This window comes from Lonchura striata, chromosome 1 (genome assembly GCF_046129695.1).
Source record: "Lonchura striata isolate bLonStr1 chromosome 1, bLonStr1.mat, whole genome shotgun sequence".
Taxonomy (NCBI): domain Eukaryota; kingdom Metazoa; phylum Chordata; class Aves; order Passeriformes; family Estrildidae; genus Lonchura; species Lonchura striata.
Window position 1 is genome coordinate 6,125,560 of NC_134603.1, and position 15,762 is coordinate 6,141,321.

A 15,762-nucleotide genomic window follows, 5' to 3' on the forward strand; every position below is an offset into this window, starting at 1 on the left:
AAGTGGAGATTATTATTTTAATCATCATAGTGTTATCACAGTACCTATATGATGTGACCCAGGGACTCACAGGCAGCTTCCTGCACAAACAGCACCACAGCAGCCTTTGCTCCAGAGGATTTAGAGTCCAAAAATAACACAGGAGATTGAAAAAGGATAAAGTCAGATGGATGAGGAAGGGGAAATGATGAGACAGTGTTGGTCAGCAGAACAGACAGTCATCTCATCATTATCATTTTCTGTCATTAAAATGAATCCTCTCCTTTTCATAGAGGTTATTATGGGAAGTGTCTCCTTGTGCTGTACATAAATCCATTTATTTTGAAATGCACTAATTTCCTTCACAGTGTGGTGTGACAAGCCAATATTTTATATTTCTATTTTGAAAAAATGGAAGGTGAGGAAGGTTATCATGGCAATAAGGATTTTTTTTTTCCACCTTCACCATTGCCGAATTGGAATCACAAGGTAAAACCTGCCAGGAGCCTTCTCCTTTTGCATTTGCTGTTTGACAGAGCCCATCACAATTCACACTTGCTCATGCTTAAGCCCACATACAGCAACACAATCCAGCCCCTGAAGTCTCCAGGGCAAGTTGCACACCCCACATCCATGTGCTGTGTGCCTGACAGGCTCATTGGTGCTCACTTTGCATGAGTTTTACTCTAAGAAGAAAAAGGGCTGCATTCTGAACTGGAAAAGCAGGGGACAAAGTTCTGAAAGTAAAGGTTAAACTAAAAAGTTAAAACCACATCAGAAGTGTGCACTAAACAGTTCTGTATCATGAACTCTCATTTCAACTGCCCTGACCTGCAAGGAAAAAGGGACAGTTTGACAGAAGAGATAAGTGAAAGAGACATAAATTGAACCTAGAAATAAAGGCAAAGGAGAAGCCCTGTAGCTGTCTGTTGGTTGTGTTCTTGGATTTGAGCAGTATGGCCACCTGCATTGTTTCCCTGTTCATCACCCATCACAGCATTTCCACTCTCAATGCTCCTTTATAAACCACATGACAACACAACACCCATGGAACACACCTCCTGCCCCTGCCATAATTGTCCCTTTTCATCTCATCCCAGGGACTCTACATAGCTTATTAATAAAGCAATGATGATGCCTGCAACCTGCTTGTCTAAAATACTTTATTCTTCCTTGTCAGTTTTGGGAGTCCTGCTGCTAAAATGAAATTTTGCAGTTCCAGTATATCTGTAAATGCATGCTCTGGGAAAGAGGTGTTGGGGAAAGGTCTGCTAGTATCTGTCTCATTTCTGTCCTAAGGGTCCCAAAGGAAATAAAGGAGAAGCAGGCAGCCCAGGACTCCCTGGCTTTATAGGACCCCGAGGACCACCTGTAAGTATGTCTGGGGATGGATTAGCTCCTCTCTTTACCTGCTTTTGAAGCTTAGACAGGAAGATGGGACATCATGGGATATCTAACAAGTCCAGAAGGCATATAATTTTACTTGCAAAGGAAACTGGACTGCAAAAATAGCATTTTTCATATGGATGAGCAAACATAATCTTATATATGGAGCTGGTACCTGCCAGTCAGCCCTGATGATATGTGCATTAATCAGACTGTTTCAATAGTCTTCTTAATACAGGTATGGAGTATTTAAGTTCTCAGACAACACCTCTTCATGAACTTTAGATGGACTAAATAGGGGAATTGTGAATGATGATAATAATACAGGTATTTCAGATATTTGCTATTCTGAGGGAAATTCCTTTGTTGCCAGCAACAGAGGTACATTGCAATTAAAGCATTCATATATCTTCCAAAGTGATCTAAAATAATAAATAATAAACCTATACCCATGACAATATCACAGCCTCAGAATCCAGTATCTTTAGACCTTGCAAGGTGAGTAAAAGATGTTAAATTCCACTGGAAAGATGGAAAAAGTGAATGCTATCTATTTTTTTTTTATTATTATTTCTAGATTTGTTGTGACAAAAAAATGATAATTTAAAAGATTTTTGTGTGTCTCTAGTAGAGCTGAATCTTCCACAGGATAGTTCTTTTTTCTTTCTATATTTTTTAATATTTAATTTTATAATTTGAAAGGGAGCTTTTGGATCCAAAGAGAAGAAAGAAATACTTCTCTTGACAATTAATTTTAAGCAGCAAACATAGTGGCCATTTAAAACTGAAGTGGGCCTAAGGAAAACTCAAGTGAGTTTAATGCAACCTAATTTGGATCACACATCTCTGATTAATTCCATTCCTCATGAATACATGTATGGATGTTAACACAGCTGAAGATGTTATGTTTCCAGGGGAAAATATCACCTGCATGCATGTGATAGATATGATCATGTGTGTTGGCTGCAAACAGACTTAGAAAGATTATTTTTTCTATATATTATATGGGAAAGTGTCCAGATTTCAGCAACAAATATTTAATGTTAATTTTGCTTTATCTGCAGTTCAGGACTACAGTGATATTTAATATTTTTAATTGCACACTATTATAAATACTAAAAAGGAAACTATATTGTCTAATTATCACATTATAAATGCAAAGACAATAATTTAAATAGATATTTATAAGTAATTATACAAGGGTACTTACACAAATTAAGATTGTTTAATATAGTTCTGAAAGACAGGTGAGCACTTAGGATTAAATTTCCTTAAACCTCTGTATGTGTTTTTCCAGTTGGTGTAATACAAGATGGTACTTCTACCAACAGAACTTACTTCATTTACATCTTCAGACACTTATGGGTATAATGCTGGTGCTCCTTAAGTTAAACAAGTGTATGAAGTGTATAAAATATATGAAGCTTTGGGAAATGTTGGTAAGAAAAAGGAATAAAATGTATGGAATGCAGAAACACAGTTCCAGTGAAACATCTGTCCTCAGCTGGTTTGTTAGAAATTACTTCCTGATTTATGTTTACATGGGATACAAAGTCACTAAAAAATGCTTTCCAAGTAGCAGGATGTGTCTATCCAGGAATGACCAGTAGCAGTAGGGTAAGGATAAATCATGCAAACCTGCTACTGTGTAGAAGAAAACTTGTGTTGTTAACACAAAGTAATACTTATGGTTGTTAGGTAGAGTCTTTCTTCCAACTCCTCCAATGTGATGCTAAATCCACTTTCTCTGTGTCTTAGGGAGAACCAGGAGAGAAAGGTTCTCCTGGAAAAGAGGTAAGTTAAATTCACAGTTGTTTCAATATAAGACTCGTGTCACAGGATAAAAATCATCAAGGGTGTTACCAGGGTTGCAATAAATTGAGGTTTGTTCATAGAATGGTTTGGATTGGAAGGGATCTTAAATATAATCTATTTCCACCCACCCTGACAGGGGTAGAGACACCTTCCACTAGACCAGGTTGCTCAGAACCCCATCCCACCTGATTTTGAACCATTCCAGAAATGGGACATCCACAACTTCTCTGGGCAACATTTTCCAGTGCCTCACCACCCTCACAGTGAAAAACTTCTACCAAATATCACCCTCTCTGATTGTGAAGCCATTTACCTCTTGTCCTATTACTACAGGCCCTGACAAAAAAAAAAGTTCGTCCCCATTTTTCTTACAAACTCTCTTTTAGTACTGGAAGGGATTCAAAGGTTCCCCCAGAACCTTTTCTCCTTCAGGCTGAACAACGCCAGCTCTCTCAGCCTGAATCCACAGAAGAGGTGCTCCAGCCCTCTGGGCATCTTTGTGGCCTCATCTGAGCTTGCTCTAACAGATTCATGGCCTTGCTTATATTCTGGCACCACAACTGGACACAGCACTCCAGGTGGGGCCTCACCAAAGGGCTGTGAAGGCAGAGAATCACCCTCCTCAACCTGCTTGTCATGTGGTTAGGTTTTGTTTGGGTTTTTGTTAATTTGTTTTTTGGTTTTTGTTTTGTTTTGTTTTTCTTTAATTTTTGATAACTGAGAGCAAAAGAAAAATCTCTCAGGAAACCGGGGGTTGTCATGGAAATAAATTTTCCTGGGGTCACAGGAATCATTACAAAGGCCTATGTTTCGTTATTTACTCTTATTATGGATGGTTCTTTTATGTTTGCCTTTATTTTGTTGCAGGGCACACCAGGGAAACAGGGTGCAATTGGCTCCAAAGGAGAGAGGGTAAGTTGGAGAACATTACCAGTTATTTCATTATGTTGAAATAGAGAGAGCTATTTTGAGTTAGGGCCTGGGGACAGTGGTCATTCACAAGTGAAGCCAATGCTTCTCAGTCTTCCAGGTCTCTCTTTAATCATTCTCCATCAGAACAATTTGTGGTTCATTTGTAGTGCACCAGATGTTGCACTCGGCAACTTTGCCAGCTCAGCTGTAAATCTTTCTCTGTGTTTGGAAATCAGAAGTTTGCTTCCTATTTTGTGGTGGTAATGTCCTTTTCACTTAGGGCGAGCCTGGCATCAAAGGTGAAAAAGGCCTTCAAGGAGAAAAGGGTCCTCCAGGTGATCCTGGGATACCTGGTCATAAGGGCCATCCGGGACTGATGGGTCCCCACGGACCTCCAGGAGACACTGGGCAAGTTGGACCTCCTGGTCCTCCGGGACAGCCAGGATTTCCAGGACCAAGGGTAAGGTTGCCAGAGACAGGCTTTGTACAGTAATTTTGCTGCCATATGGATCAGAAAAGTGCCTCAGAGTACATTGAGGCTGACAGAAACTGGAGCAGGAGTGTGTTTCAACAGGGAGGCGGTGCTTTTAGTTCTTGATACCCATAAAGGGGAGCTGTAGCACATCTCAGGGAATCATGCAATCATAGAGTGGTTTAGGTTAGTAAAAAACCTTAAAGACCATTTAGTTCTATCCCCCAGCCATGGACAGGGACACCTTCCACTAGACTAGGTTGCTCCAGGATGTGTCCAACCTGGCCTCGGACACTTCCATGGATGGAAGTTGGGAAAGGCTTGTGGGGTTGTTGACTTGCATTTCAAGAGAGCTAAATATTCCAGACCATAATCAGTGTGGCCAGTTGCTGGTACCTTTTACCCTAAATGCCTAAATCAGGTGCTGTGATGGTGTCCATGGAACTGGAGTATAAAAAAAGATTCTTTCTATGAGGGCAATAATATGTAGCACTTCATACAGAGGACCAACACCTTCCTCTGCTGCTGGTTGTTATGAGAGACAAAATGCTGAGCTGTGGAAAGGTCACTGCTCTATTCCTGGAAATTCTGTAGTCAGCTCATCAGAATTCATGAAATACTATTTTTGTTTAATATTCTCCCTCTTTTTTTTTCCTCCCTCCTGTTGGGAAACATTCTCACTACTGAGAATGCCTGAGGGTGGTTTATGTTGCAGAATGAGAAAAACTATCAACAGCAGTGAAGACACTGGGCCCATCCTGAGAATGAATTGGAGATCATCTCAGAGGAGAATAAACAGAGAATAATCTCTGATGTAAAAACAGACTAAATTTTAGATAAAGCATTTCTTTGTGTGTGAAATCAAGTGTGAAATCAAGTGATGATTATGGAAACCTAATTTAACTAATAAGGTTAAAAATTGTAAAGATAATTTATAAGCCTTTAAAGCATGCTCCACAATTATGTTTGCTTAGTGGCATATACACTAACAGCTATCAAAAATGCTTAGTACTTAATGATAAAATGGTTTCTTTTGTCACCACCAACACATCTTTTTCTCATGCAAAATTTGTGTCAGGAAGGAGGCAGTAAATAGACCAACTCTGTATTTATCAGCAATGCTGTTGATAAAAATTGACACGTCACTTAGCTATATAATAACATCTCATTTTTTAATGAAGAATAACTTCTGATTCAGAAGCGCTTACTAGTTTTTCATAAACATAGAGAACACAAACTGAATCCTTGTATGCTAAAAAAGCAAGTGTGAGGGAAAAGCAACACTTTTGCAAGCAGTTGATACACAAAAGAATGCAGTCTTTGGGTTGACCAGAAATATTTTCTAAACTGATAGAAACACAAAGAATTATTTTAGCCAAAAAAAATGAAAAGGGTATTTCAAGTGGAATATCTCACCTTCTGATTTATAAAAGAAAGTAGCTTGAAAATAGTTTATTGTTTAAAGGTAGGTATAATTTTCTTTTGAGTTCTTGCAAAGGTAAGAGCCTGGCAATGCTAAAATCTGGGTTTTTTTATTATTTACTTGGGAAAGCCACAATCTAAAAAATTCTTACACCTATCAAAAATGCTTTCATAATTTTTTTATTTGCATCATGCAGAGTTGTACTTCACATTACTTTGAGTTTTTACAGCTATTACAGCTGCACAACATCAACAGCACAAAAGAACTAAGAGAAAGGATGAAAGATACTGTACCTTGGGAGCTGAGTAGGGGGCCAAGGCCAGATAGCCACATCCTCTTCTCCCTTCAACAGCCTGAAATCAGACAAAATCTTGTACTGGAAGAATAGGTATCATATGCATAAACTGACTTCTGTTTCCTGAGATAAGGCTTCTTGGCAGGGGATACATCTGAGTGTTTTAATGTGGGTGTTTTCAGGAAGTCTAGATAGCCAGCATTAGAACCTTTGGGGCATATGTATATCTGTCTGCAAGGAAACATTCCATGATGAAAAAGAACATAGGAAATCCACTGTGACCTGGTAGGGGAGAGATGTCTCCTCATGTGATTTCTACAACTTGTCCTATGAGTGCATACAAAGGAGATTTTCTTAAGGATGTTGATGGGAACAGTGCTGCAACAAGTGCCCTCAGTCCAGGCTCCCTGCCTAAATTACTGAGCCAATGGTTTGCTAGAAGGCTGGAAAAGGAGAATGCCTTTGAGGCCATCTCCCATGGCACAGTCGTGGTAAAGCTGTCAGGCCAGGCCCTGGGCAGGGGTGATCTCTGCTGGGTTAAGGACTGTCAGGATGGCTGCGTGCTGAGAGTGGCTGTGAATGGAGCTGCAACGAGTTGACGTGCGTCACCAGTGGTGTCCCCTGTGCCCTGTCCTGTTCAGTGTCCCAACAAAGCCCTGCAGTGCCCCAGACTGGGATCAGAGTGGCTGGAATATTGCCCAATATGAGTCAGCAAGTGTCCAGGTGGGCAAGGAAGAGGGTGGCGTCCTGACCTTCTACGTCTGCACTAGTGTGGCCGGCAGGACCAGGGAGGTGATTATCCCTCTGTGTTGGGCACTGGGGAGGACACATTATATTCTGTTTCCAGTTATATTCTGGCCCCTAAGTTCAGGAATGACATTGATGTTCTGCAGCAGTTACAGAGAAGGAAACAGATGGTGAAAAGTCTGGAGCCCAACTCCTGTGAAGACTGTGGGTGCTGGTGTTGTTCACCTTGAAGAGAGGGAGGCTCAGGGGAGATTTTATTGCTCTAGAATTACCTAAGTGGAGGATCTATCCACGTTGGGTTTGGTCTCTTCTCCTAGACAGCTAGGGATAGGACAAGAGGACATAGTCTCAAACTGTGCCACAGAGGTTTATTTTGGACACTATGAAGAATTTCTTCACAGAAGAGATAGTTAGATGCTGAAATGGGCTGTCCACAGAAGTTGTGGAGTCACTGGAGACATTTAAGGAAAGACTGGACGTGTCTCTCAGTGCCATGGTTTATTTGACATGGTGTTCAGTCAAAGGCTGGACTTTATGATCTCAGAGGTCTTTTCCAGCCCAGTTGATTCTGTGATTGTTTTGAGTCCCTTTACATTCCTCTTTTAGGCAGACCCTGTGGCCCTGTACCTGCTGTGGGTGATGACGTGGCAAGTGCTGAATCCTTTGTGGAGGTCTTAGTTTGCAGTCATAGAATCACAGAGTGTTTTGGGTTGAAGGGACCTTAAAGATCATCTACTTCCAACTGCTCACCTAGCACAGGCAAGGATGCCACCCACTAGATGAGGTTGCTCCAAAGCCCATCCAGATCACCTTGAATACTTCCAGGGATGTGGCATCTGCAGTTTCTCAGGGCAACCCATTCCAGTGCCTTGCCACCCTCACATTAAAGAATTTCTTCTAAACATCTAATCTGAATGCTTCCTCTTTTAGTTTAAAACTGTTCCCCCTTGTCCTATAACTATATGATCCCTTTACTGTGGTTATCTAGTCTCATCACTGTGATTCTGACTCTTTAGGGAGAGTCCCCATCCCTAGAGACTTTGAGGAGACTCATCCAAGAGGAGTTGTCCAAGCAGCTAGATGGTAAGTAATCAGTACCAGGAAGCCAGAAGAATGATCTGAGAGTATGAAAGATGCTTTCCATAGCTGTGCTGGTACCTGAATCTCTCCTGCTTAAGGAAGGTAGTATTGCAGCAAGCTTCCTTGGAAGATATGTGAAATGAAATGTGCTTTACAGTTCCCCAGGCTTTGATTTTCCCAGCAATAGCACAGAAAATAATCAGAGTAGATTGTAAACTTTCTTTTGAGGTCCCAACTGCGGCAGAAATGTTCATGATTTTTGCCTGTGACTTTTCATATTCATCAGTATAAGAAGAGGGGATGGAGAGAAAATGGGCTACTATTTCTCTCTGAGAATTGCAGACCACTACTGATCCTATTGACAGGGAGATGTAGAGCTGTAGTCCTTCTCACACAGCTCTTGACACAGCTGACACACAGCTGCAGGCATTTTGTTCCGTGCTAAAGATCACAGGTAAATGGGGTGATTATTTCACAGATTTTATTTACACACTCTCAGTCTTCAATATCCACACCAGTCTGAAAGCATTTAAGATCAATGAAGAGAAAACAGAACATTCTTCTCCCTCTATTCTGTAGAATGTTTTCATGATGCCGAGTGTTTAAGAGCTCCCAAGGTTGCTGTCATGGTGTAACCTCAGCCAGCAGCCAAGGCCCACACACTGCTCACTCACTCCCTCACCAGCAGGATCAGGGAGAGAATTAGAAGAGTAAAAGCTGGAAAACTCATTGGTTGAGATAAAGACAGTTTAATAGGGAAAGTAAAAGCTGCGCCCAGAAGCAAAACAAAACAAGGAATTAACTTCCCATGGGCAGACAAATGTTCTGCCATCCTTAGGAGGGCAGGGCCCCATCACAGGTAATGGTTACTTGGGAAGAAAACCATCATCACTGCAAATGTCTCTCCCTTCCTCCCTTCACTTTATACACTGAGCATGATACCATGTGGTCTGGAATATCCCTCTGGTCAGTTTGGGTCACCTGTCCTGGCTGTGTCTCTTCCCAGCCTCCCCTGCATCCCCAATTTCCAGCCCAATGTGGCCATACAAAAAGCAGAAAAGGCCTTGGCTCTGTGTGAGTCCTGCTCAGCAATAACAAAAACATCTCTGTATTATCAACACAAATCCAAAACACAACCCCATACCAGCCACCATGAAGAAAATTAACTCCACCCCAGCCAAAACAGCATGGTTGTTCAGGTGCTCAGGGCAGGCAGTGTGTGCCTGTCTGGAACAGCCTGGAACAAGAAAAGCTTTCTCCCTGCAGACCAGCCATGTAGCATCTCTGTGTCACAGAAGCAGTAGGAAAGGCTCTCCTTTTCAGAGCAGGAGATCCAGTTTAACAGGGATCCATCATCTGCACAACTAAAGAAAGGGATATTTCAGATTCCTGGAGGACAATGAGCAGAGGATGAGGGAAAAGTTTATGATAAAGTATGAAATTTAGGAGAAATTTAAGGTCACCGAGAAATCATATTTAAATAATTTAGAGAGGATCAGGGACTCAAATCATGTATTATGGGGGGACAAAAAAATGGGTGGCCCTGGAAAATTGATCTGTGACAGTACTTGGACTTTACTGGGCCCCTGGTTCTGGCTCTCCATCTCTTGGAGCTTAGTCCTTCTAGTCTAACAAACCCATTTCCCTCTCTTTGCAGCAAAGTTACCCTATATCCTGGCTCATATACAGCCTGCACAGGTAAAAGCATCCCATGGCAGACCAGGACCTCCTGGTCCCCCTGGGAAGGAAGGACTCCCAGGAAGAACTGGCCCTCCAGGAGAGCCTGGCCGGCCTGGACAGACTGGGTCTGAAGGGCCACCTGGACCAATTGGTCCCAAAGGTAAGTGGAACTTGGTGTGCTGGGGCAGTCCAATAAAAGGATGTGTCCCCTCAACTTTGGCATCCACCTTTCCCATTAGTAGCTTATAAATTGTCCTCAAAATGCAGGTGTTGGAAGCCACATCAGTCTCTTGAACCAGAAGTGTTAACTATGACCAGCAATTGCTGGTGTGTTGCAACTCTGGCCAGACCTAGAGTGGGGCAAGGCTTCATTCCCATTTAATGTCCTCTCTCAGAGGATTTGCCACAATTAGGAACTGTTTTTACCAAATACATTGGCTTCAGTGTGGATGGAAGACCTAGAGTAGTTTAGTTCTGTAGACCACACTTATCACTTCAATCACTTAATTTTTTTTCTTTCTCTCTCTACAGGAGAAAGAGGAGCAAAGGGTGAGAAAGGAGACACTGGCATTGGTCAACGAGGGGAAATGGGTCCCCCAGGAATTCCAGGTGTGTTACTCAGAACACCCCACAAAACACATCACTTAGAACCACTACCAGGGCACAGGTCTCTACTATACTAGAGAGATGATCAGGATGACATAAAAACAACATACATGATTTCTGTAGGATGTGGCCCAAAGGAAAGAACTATATCATTAACATCATATCTGGCCACCTTTATTTTCTCAGCCTGATGAATGAGTACAATGAATCATCTCAGTTACAGCTAAGTTAACTGACCTTTGGGTCAAATCTAGAGTGAAGCTTTAATTATTAGATGCACTATGAAGTGTTTTCTCTGTCCTTGGCAGAGTCTTCCTATGACCACGCTGAACCCAGAGGTTCAGGCAGCTTCAGATATTATAAAAGGTCATATTGAACACCTGTGCCTTGGGGATACAGCTTCTGCTTTATTATTACTGACAAAGCAGCAGCAAATACAGTTTGTCTGCAGTCTGAAATTAGGAACCATTGATAAGTTTTGCCCTCACTGCTGTGTTGGGGAAGACTTCATAACTCCATTTTCTGCATCTGGCAGACTGGCCTTGCATCGACTTCAAATAACAATGCTCTGCACCAGTGAGTTTTCTCCCCAGGCTGGCTCTTGCCTCCACTTTCCCAGTCTCTCCTTCTCTCTGTGAGGACAGTATGTCCTTAGTTGTCTCATGTAGCTCCATGACTTCAGCATGGAGGTAGAAGAAGAGCAGCCATATCGGAGCTGAGCATCCCAAGGTTGCCATAGGGAGTGAGGAGACACTCTGGTTATATCCTTGAGATACATCCTAGCCAAATCCAAACCTACAGAAGCTGCTGTCTGCATCCCAGTTTGGCAGCAAAGCCATCTCCTGTGATGTTACGCTGCTGAGTACTGCACGCTGGGCAGGTCACTCTGGTGCCACTCACCAGGGCATTTTGTTTCTCTTGCAGGCCTCCCAGGGGAGCCTGGTTATGCCAAAGATGGGATGCCAGGACCTCCTGGCCCTCAAGGTGAAGCTGGTGTGCCGGGTCTGGCAGGTCCCCAGGGACCCCCGGGAGCCAATGGACAGTGTGACCCCTCTCAGTGTGCTTACTATGCAAGCCTGGCTGCCCGGCCCTCCAATGTCAAAGGGCCTTAGCGTGCGGGGAGCACCCCCAGACTTGTTTTGAAAACTTGAATTCCTCACACCTGCCAAGAGCTCTCCAATGTCTTCAGCTGCATTTCTTTCGCGGGAGGCCTTCTAAAGCCAACAAATGCTGCCGGTCGGTCAGATTATTTTTATGAATTATAATAATTATTATTATTATTATCTTTGATGTGATATGTGAACTTATTTTTTGGGGTTTTTTTTCTCTAACATCAGGGCATATTAAAATGCTAAAAATAAGTGGTTTTTTTCTCTTTTGAAAAGCATATAATAGCAATGTGTTGTGTGACTGTTTATGCAAAACCATTCCAATGCCAAATTTTTTATCTGTTATCTGATTAATTCTTTCCAAAGCTTTATCCCTCACCTTTTAACTTAAATCAAATCCTGCAGCCTGGGGCATTAACTGTGACACACAGGCACAGGATTGTTGGTGCTATTTGCTATCCACATGGTAGGGAGGAAAATGAAGTCATACCAAAGCTGGAAAAGCTGTCTTCAGTACATCCAACTCCCAGTGGACAATTTTGAACAGCTAGTGTGTGCTTTCCAGAAGATCCCTCTTATATTTAATATTCTTCTGCTGATGATGAATCAATATTCTATAGGAGCTACTTTTTCATGGAGTCATGTGGGATTTCATAGTAAAGGCCTGAAGGGACGGCACAGAAGACCTAAACCTCTCTGTATTGGAGAGGTTTTTTCCAAGAAATGGAGTTTACTTAACTGTGTCAGGGAGAGGAATTTGCAAGGTTATCCTTTGTCAGGTCAAGGATGCCAAATCCCCTGTGCACTGTCAGCACATGCACAGCTCCCTACCACTGCTTCACCCAAAAATCAGCCAGAGCAGCATAGAAAGTCCACTGGTATTAAAAACTCAGGAAGCCAACTGTGACCCAATTCACTGTTTTGGTTGATCCATTATGACAATAACTTGGCAAACTGTGTTACTTAGAGGGCTGGTGCATAGTGCAGCCTGGTCTAGGAGATTATTAATCTCTGATGAAAGAATCAGAGCAGAGATGTTCAGAAATGTGGGGGATATTGTGTTTGAGGGTGAAAGCAACAAGCCAGACAGCAGCCATTTCTCCCTATCAGCTAATTGCCAAATTCATCCTGAGAATGCAAAGACAAAGTAAAAATGGGATGGAGTCTGAAAAGACCTTCACAATTTGTGAGCTTAACCCTCTGACCAAGCCATACCCACCCACTAGGTGCAGATCTGAGAAGAGATCAAGCCTCGGATATGTGCCAGCCAGCAAAGCAGCTGCATTTTCAAACCTCTTCTGCACAAAGCAGTTTGTAGTGAGAGATGGGAGTAATGGACCTGACATAGGCACTAAGTGCTGAATGTGTTTGGGAATCTGCTCTGCTCTTCTGGAGACAGAAAAGAGGCACCCTGCCCTGCTAACACATTCTCCATATGGCATGGTGCTTCCAAACTGGCCAGCCCAAGCAGAAGCCACAGCTGTTGATAACCAGCCCAGAATCATACCCTGAGGCTAAAGTGCAGAGATAAGCATTTGCCAGTCTTGGAGTCTTTTCATCCAGTAGCAGATAAAATTTGCCTCTGCTTTACTGAAAAATGAAATTAAATAACAAGTACAAATGCCAGGGTTAAACAAAATCTTTACTGTGTAGCTCTTAATGGTGCTATTTTTTGCTATTTCCTATGCAAATAAACTCTTTGATTTGATTTTACTGTGTTTCTTGCTATGGAAAGACAAATCAAAGTGAAAATACCATGAAGTGAAAATCTTACCACTTTTAAGTAACTCTTGATGGTTCCTGTTACTGTATTACATCTTGGGTTAGCTTGCTGGATTTTAGTATTACGCAAACATATTGATCACATATTTAACAGAAGCATTTTTCTTAATCCAGGTTGAGATTTCATCCCTCCAGTGGTGAGGCAGAACAGGGTCCCTGTCTGAGAGCATCTCCTAACATGGGATGAGACATTGATTTGGGTAAATGTAGTGGTAATGAATAGGTGTTATGGATGTCAAACATGTTAACTGGGCCATGCAGATGTGACATTTAATTGCTGTCATGGTGGTGACCCCTTCACCTCTACAGGCTCTAATCATGTGTCTGATGTGCCATGCATGTCATAGAATTCAGTACATTCTAGTGCACCATGAGAAGAGGTGCACTAGAGGTTCCCTTCATTATGAGAAGGGAATCTATGTAATCATGATCTGTTAACAAATGTCAGGGTCTTTAGCTCCTGTGAGGTCATAGAATCATAGAAAATTTTGGGTTGGAAGGGAACTCTAAGAGTCATCTAATGCAAACCACAGTAGGTGAGACAGTGCACGGGCATCCAGTTGAAGGAGATGAAAGGGTTTTTTTGATAACCTGTTTCATTTGAACGTCTGTGGAAGCCATTTCCAAGAGTCTGTATTAGGAACACAAGGGAAACACTTGCATCTTTAATAGCAATTGAAAACTCTGCATGAGTTAGATACAGACTACATCTCTGAGCATTTTCCACCCATAAAAGAGGACACAGCCTAATTCCATTTGCTTCAGCATATTCCCTAACATATGAATATCTCCTCAGTCTGTTCCCAGAGACACCCCAGACTGTCTCTGTGCCCTGAATTCAGTGGGTGCCATTTCCCTGCTTTTTCTTAAACCTTGTTTTCTCTCCAGCCAGTTAAATGACATTTACCAGGCAGAATCTGTCATAGTGAGCAGAGTACAAGAGCTGCAGACCCAGATCAAGACCCGTGTTTGTACTCAGATTTTAGTCATCAAAGGGAGGTTTCTATAGCTGCCACCTCTTACAGAAGCAAGCTCTACTGGAATGTGCCTAAAAGGACATCTGTAATAACAGGTAAGAAAGGAGGATGTATTTGGAAGGTTCAAGAACTGCCACAGTTTTTTTTTGCTTCAGTCTGTTTGTGTGTATTTGCAGTCTTTGGAAAGGTGGCCTGAGATTACTTTCCAAAGTAGGTCTGCCATCTGGAAAGCCAATAAACCTACAAGTACAGCCCTGGGCATGGTCAGAAGCTGCCCTCCAGAAAATGCAGGTGCCTCTGTGCCTGAGCAGGTGCCTGTGTGTTTGTCCAGCACTGTGCCAGGTGAACACACAGCCAGGAGGTGGCAGGTAGGAAAGGGGCAGTGCTGGTGGCTCTCTCATAGCCACCCTTGAGTAAGGGAAAGTTGTTTCCTGTGTCTGCAACCAAGTGTGTGGTAAATCACCACACAGTCCATTCACTGAGTCTGAGGTTTAAACCTGGGAATAGACTGATTTTTTGCTGGATTTTGTTTTGGCCCTGTGGCAGTATACTGCTAAAATTGCATTAGAGAGCCAGACACTATACTACTCAGATTTTCAAAAGGAACACATGGGATTTATGGCACCGCTGTCAGTTGCTCTTTTTTTCCTTTTTTAAAATCGTGTGTAAATTGAAGTAATTATAGCAAACAGACCATTATTTCATTCAATTTTTTGCCTGTCAAATAAACAAATTACAAAGACAGAACAAAGCAACAGGATCATTTGGGGAAAATATATTTTGTTGTGTTAAATTATTTAACAGTTTCTAAACAGTTTTGAATTAGCTGCTTTTTGGAAACTGTATCAAATGCCTGAGGGATTTTTTTCTTTCCATAGAGATAATAAAAATACTGTGGCATCTAAGTCCAGACTCTGTGCTCTGACCACAGAACTGGTAAGGAGATGACCACAGATTTTACATTCTGAGCAATTATTAAAAAAAAAAAAAGTTTAAAAATTATGTTTAACGCCTCACCCCCCCCCTCCCCCCCCAAATAAAGTCTTCTCTTCATTCAGTGTTTTAGTGTTTTAATGTGGAAACTGGCCAAGCTCTGCCTTGTTAAAAATTGCATTTGACAGCTTCTGGAGCAGGACTTGGTGCCTAGGAATGGCTGGGTGTCACCATGCACAATATATGCACAATATATATGTACAATATATGGGGCCAAAGGCACTGACAGGGACCAGTAGGTATTATGTAGGAGCTAGGGGAGCCTTTCTAGAGCTTCAGTGGGTGACCCTGGGGGAAACCACATCAAATAATGTAAAATGTCTGTGTCTGAGTACCTCAGTCCCATGCTCAGTCTCTCACAGTGAGATTCAGAGTCACAGAACATAGAACCATAGACTATCCAGAGTTGGAAGGAACCCACAAGGACCATCAAAGTCCAGCTCCTTGACTTTAAGGAGTCAAGCTGTGGCACCTGCACTTTGGTGACTCCAATGAGAGCTGTAGAA

General features: G+C 42.2%; 1 protein-coding gene across 1 annotated transcript in view; it reads left to right on the top strand.

Moving 5' to 3' along the window:
• Window positions 1-12,746, top strand: part of COL22A1 (collagen type XXII alpha 1 chain) — a 219,088-nt gene extending 206,342 nt beyond the window's left edge. Inside the window, exons 58-66 of the mRNA XM_021532468.2 lie at window positions 1,279-1,350; window positions 3,124-3,159; window positions 4,048-4,092; window positions 4,373-4,552; window positions 8,046-8,112; window positions 9,767-9,949; window positions 10,321-10,398; window positions 11,320-11,631; window positions 12,731-12,746. Coding sequence (XP_021388143.2) covers window positions 1,279-1,350; window positions 3,124-3,159; window positions 4,048-4,092; window positions 4,373-4,552; window positions 8,046-8,112; window positions 9,767-9,949; window positions 10,321-10,398; window positions 11,320-11,507 — 849 coding nt within the window. The 3' untranslated portion in view covers window positions 11,508-11,631; window positions 12,731-12,746. The remainder of the gene's footprint in view (window positions 1-1,278; window positions 1,351-3,123; window positions 3,160-4,047; window positions 4,093-4,372; window positions 4,553-8,045; window positions 8,113-9,766; window positions 9,950-10,320; window positions 10,399-11,319; window positions 11,632-12,730) is intronic.
• The last annotated feature ends 3,016 nt before the right edge of the window (window positions 12,747-15,762 follow it).